Source organism: Sitodiplosis mosellana, unplaced genomic scaffold (genome assembly GCF_009176505.1).
Source record: "Sitodiplosis mosellana isolate CC-2019 unplaced genomic scaffold, AAFC_SMos_1.0 Smas_scaffold_6150, whole genome shotgun sequence".
Taxonomy (NCBI): domain Eukaryota; kingdom Metazoa; phylum Arthropoda; class Insecta; order Diptera; family Cecidomyiidae; genus Sitodiplosis; species Sitodiplosis mosellana.
In genome coordinates this window covers 2,132,341-2,137,173 of record NW_022601391.1, presented here as the reverse complement: position 1 = coordinate 2,137,173, position 4,833 = coordinate 2,132,341, and the positions used below count along the sequence as shown (strand labels likewise).

General features: G+C 36.2%; 1 protein-coding gene across 2 annotated transcripts; it reads left to right on the top strand.

Moving 5' to 3' along the window:
* The first annotated feature begins 2,497 nt into the window (after window positions 1–2,497).
* Window positions 2,498–4,135, top strand: LOC129574068 (uncharacterized). 2 transcript variants are annotated; one of them, XM_055455435.1, is made up of 6 exons: window positions 2,498–2,652; window positions 2,755–2,960; window positions 3,037–3,103; window positions 3,201–3,493; window positions 3,567–3,633; window positions 3,863–4,135. In XM_055455435.1, exons 1-6 carry the CDS (start codon window positions 2,605–2,607, stop codon window positions 3,938–3,940), a joined length of 759 nt encoding a protein of 252 aa, XP_055311410.1. In that variant the 5' UTR covers window positions 2,498–2,604; the 3' UTR covers window positions 3,941–4,135. The 2 variants fall into 2 exon arrangements, with proteins under 2 accessions (XP_055311410.1, XP_055311409.1); XM_055455434.1 differs by having other exon boundaries at window positions 3,567–4,135.
* Window positions 4,136–4,833: the final 698 nt, after the last annotated feature.

Genomic DNA, 4,833 nt, shown 5'->3' with positions numbered 1-4,833 from the left:
TCTCGATTTTTCAGCATAATTGGCTCCATATTCGCCATTTTTAATTTTTGAAATAGGAAATTGCGATAACTTTAATTTCTCATGGAAAATTAGCCGTTGGAGTACACGTTTTGTTCACGTTACGTCAAGGCGTACACATACAACTGCTTTAACGTAAAAGGAGTACAGCGATATATGAATGGTTTGGAGCGCAAATGAACAGTGTAATACAGAAAAGTTGAGCAGAAAAATGTCAAATGAAAAGTGATAGCTTTATAGTTCACTATAGTTTACTATATAGTTATCCCTTTTCCGCTCATTCATCATCGACATTTTTCCGCTCAACTTTTCTTACATTTTCGCTCTAAACCATTCATATATCGCTGTACTCCTTTTACGTTAACGCAGTTGTATGTGTACGCCTTAACGTAACGTGAACAGAACGTGCACTCCAACGGCTACTTTTCCATGAATTGAGCGAATTTTACCGCTTCAGTGGTAATCATCGTGGTTTCATAAGTAATGTATCAAATAACATTGCATTCATTATGAAAAGCTAGCTATACATGCAAGTGAAACATGATCGCACAACAAAATACAATACAATATATAATACATTTCCAAACCAACAATCGATGGTAAAACAGCTTCGGAACGTGTATGATTTATGATATATACCGTCGTATTTCATACCAGAATATGAAACAATTTAACTACAAAGTGAAAACCTTGTCCCAAACTTCTCAATTGTTTTGATGCAAAACATATACGATCAACCAAGAGTTTTTAAATTTATTATTGTTCGCAGAACAATGTTCTCAAGTCAAAAATTAACAACAACAAAATCAACATGGGATGCTTGTTGTGCTGTTGTTTCGTCCGAATAAAGAAAAGAGAGAAGAAGATGTAGCTATTAGGCAAAGAAAGTTAAAAGACGTTGTATCGTTTATCGAGCTCATCTGCTCTAGTGCTTGAGCTGCATGAGATCCATCCATTCGGCGCATAAGACAAGCGGTATGGAATAAGGGATGAGGAATAAAATGCTATCAATGATGCGGCATTTTTCCTTCGCACATTCATAAATGTATTTCATTCTCAGCATTGTTTCGGGGGGATGTGAGAGCCAAAGGAGTGCTACTGCACCGAAATATCGAGTGGATAACGAAGGAAATATATGAAAAAGAGAAGGAATTACACGTGTATAATAAATGATGTTCCAAGTGGCATTTCTATTCCGTCGTTCGGTGTGAAAGGGAGTGCAAAAGAGAGACAAAGGATGGGAGAGAGAGAAAGAGAGAGAGAGAATTGTAATCATTTATCAAGCAACTGAGTACACCAAAGATGAACACATTCGAGCACGTATCAGCTGCTCACTTAATTCGAAGCGCATTTGATTATGTTCTTCTCGCACAAAACACGTTGTACGTGCAGTGTTATGCGGTTCGTTTCGAAAATCTCAAACAAGTGGCAAAACACGATAATTGTGATGGAGCATGTGTGAAACAGTCACTTGTACGGTGTGTACGATGGGTGGGTGGGTTTGTGTTTACGACGCCGGTGTATGTATGAGAGAGAGGGGGGGGAGGGAGGTAAGAGAAAAAGAGATAGTCGTGGAACAAACGAATGGCCTACAAAATGTTGTGTGTTTTAATATTTTATGAATCATTAATGTTTGATAATAAGGTTCAGATTATGTGCAGTCATCATTTGTATTGTGTGTTGCTCTGTTGCTGCTGTAGCTGCTGTTGATGATGTAATGGCGGTGCTACGGCTGCCATCTAAATCACAACCGACCGAAATATTATTACCTGCAGAAAGCGTCGAAATGAATTTCAGCACACTCGTTATCTAATTTGATAAATTGAATGTGTGTGTGTGTGTGTAAGTTGTGTAAGCTGGCTGGCCGTTCTCGATTCCCACATGCCCATTTTTGCTTTCTAAACACACTTATTTGCATTTTCCTTTCCCAATTGCCTGAAAATTACTCAAACTACCTGCACATCGACGTCTACAATGCTGGCAATGATGATGATAATGATTATGATGATGATGTCGACGGTCGCAAAAACGGCCCATTCGTACGCACCGATATCTATCATACAATGGACAATGAAATGAATTTTAAATATGTATCCCAATTAATCAGAAGGTGTAACTAGTGATCAACTTCGGTTGAACATCAACCAAATCTATAATGCAAAAAAAATTCATTACTCTGATGACGTGCGCTCGTTTAGACGCGCAATTCGATTTCCATCCAGTCTAGTCGAAACCAGTACACAGCAATGCCAATATTGTCACAATTGATTTAAACGTGCCATAAATCGAACAATGCTGAAAACCTCATTTCGTACACCGTTCAGTTCAGAACAACAAATCATCAATTGTCATATAATCGCAATGTGATTTTTTTTTAACATCTGTAAAAGCTCGTGTTTTAAAAAAAAATTTAATCGCTGATACTTTATCAAAGGTTAATAAATGAGATTAATAAATAAATTAATACGGCACGGGCGCGAGTGCGAACCAAATCCAAATTCATGAGATTTTTCACGAGCTATATAAAATAATTGCCGGCACTCCTCGGGCTCATTACTCAATTCGTTTTGAAGTTGGAAGTACAACATGGGAGCCAAAAGTATAATTTTTGTTGCGCTTGCCGCAATTATTTCGGTAAACATTTGGTGACGTAGTCATATTGATATTTATTTCGCTCGATTTCGAGATGAATAGTTGAAATTGTGAAATTTTTTCGATTTCCAATTCGTGTTATAGGTTGGTTTGGGCGCACCGGCCACTATCAACACCGATAAAATCAAGGCAGCGGCATCTCAATTGGAATGCGTTGCCAAAACCATTTTACCCATTGACCAAAAACATGGACTAGGCGATCTTTGGCTTCCAATCTATTTCCCAATCGTCATGCACACCAATACTTTGTACGAATGTCAAGCCCAGAAGTCACAACCACAAAGCGACGAGTGAGTGATTTTGTTCATATTCATGCCATTATCATCTTGAATATTCAGCAAATTATTGAATCTGAATTGCCAACAGGTGTGCGGATGAAGAAATGCGTGAAGCTGTATACACATTGGTCGGTTTCTTGGAAAATGTTTATGAGGTGAGTACAATTCAACATGCCGCCACCCTGGTGGAACTCTTCATTCTTACACTTTCAATATTGAGATCGTTCATTTTGTTTCTGCTCATGGATTTAGAATCATTCTGATGTGGCGCTAGAAATTCACGCTGCTCTTGTTTCGCAATGTGAACTCGACGTGCCCTCACCTGACGACGAATTCATCTATCTGTCGCGCAAAGTCAGCCTAAATAAATTCAACTTCAAGAAATACTTCAATATTGAGCATATTAAATGCGTGGTACAATCTCTTGTCGTTGCAATCGGCGATAATAACGATGCACTCGACTGGATCACATATAATATCGAACTGAAGGAATCAATTGAAAGAATTATCGCTTGTAATAAATATGTTGGCATGGACAAGAAAGTGTATGTTAAATTGCTTATAGTTTTATCGATAACTAACATCTATTTCTCTAATTGTTCTTTTTTTTGGATATAGATGCATCGTAACGGAATTGAAAACTACAATCAAAGTTTTGTTGGATCTATGGAAATTCTTCGCTGAGGTAAAAATTAAACGAAATTCCGATAGAATGAACACTTTAATGTCGAAACAAATTGAATTATTTGAGCATGAGTTTCATTGAATTTGCCAATATAAATGAAAATGATGATGAAATGTGGCAGAGCAAAATCAATATTACAGTGCGACGACGCATTACAATTTTTCATCACAATCTGCTTACTCTTCTCCTAATTCGTCTCCTTTCCTTACGTCTTTTTGTGTATTTCCAGAAAAAGCATGTTCAAGTTCTCGCACATATTAAGGCTGAAATCAAAGGAAAATGCTACAAGAAGCCATTTTTGATGTAAATCATTTGGAGTGTGGCGAGGAAATGTCAAGTCCGCAAAAACGGAATGGCGTCATCCACTTGAAGGGAAACCAAATAAAAGTAGAGCATGTAATCTGACATTTAGACTAATTGTAAACGCCTTTTTTGTATTGTAAACAACATGTTATGATGACAAAAAAATGAGATATATGCGATAAAAACTGAATGAACAGTTTCCAAATTGTTCCAAATTTATATTTTTAGCACTACATGAAATGTAGAGCTACTAATCTGCTTTTTTTTCTAGATACTTTTCGAGTGATGAAACAAATTATGGTGAATTTGAATTTTATGCTCATATTTTTTATTTAATTTAAAACAGGTGCACTTACGACAAATAAGTGCACAACATCTCAAAGCGCCAATCAAATTTTTATTATCAAATGTTTTTTAAAAATTACATTAATTTTTCGTATAATATTTTCTGAGTCTTGACCAGAATTAAAGTGATTTTAGATTCTATGCTCATATTATTTATTTAATTTAAACCAAAGGCAACCATTTTGAAAATAAATATATTACTTCAAAGTTACTTTGATGAAATACATTTCATGTAGTGCGCCAAAAAATAGTTTGTTGTGAAACAACAAAATAGATTAAATAACTAAAAACTCAAGAACGCAGAGCGGCGCGAAGCGAAGCTCTGTGGTCTTGTTTTTTCTTGGTTTTATTCCAACATTTACTATCTACTCTATGTTATTTGTGCGTTTAACCCAGTAGTTTGCGGCGTAAACAATATTTCCAAATGTGACACAGATGTCATCATGCACAGTGCATTGTTATGATATTCTGTACGTGCCTATTGTGGCATTCATTAAACCGCATCTTTTTAACTATTGCTAGTGGAATAATTTTTCTTGCAAAATTTTCACA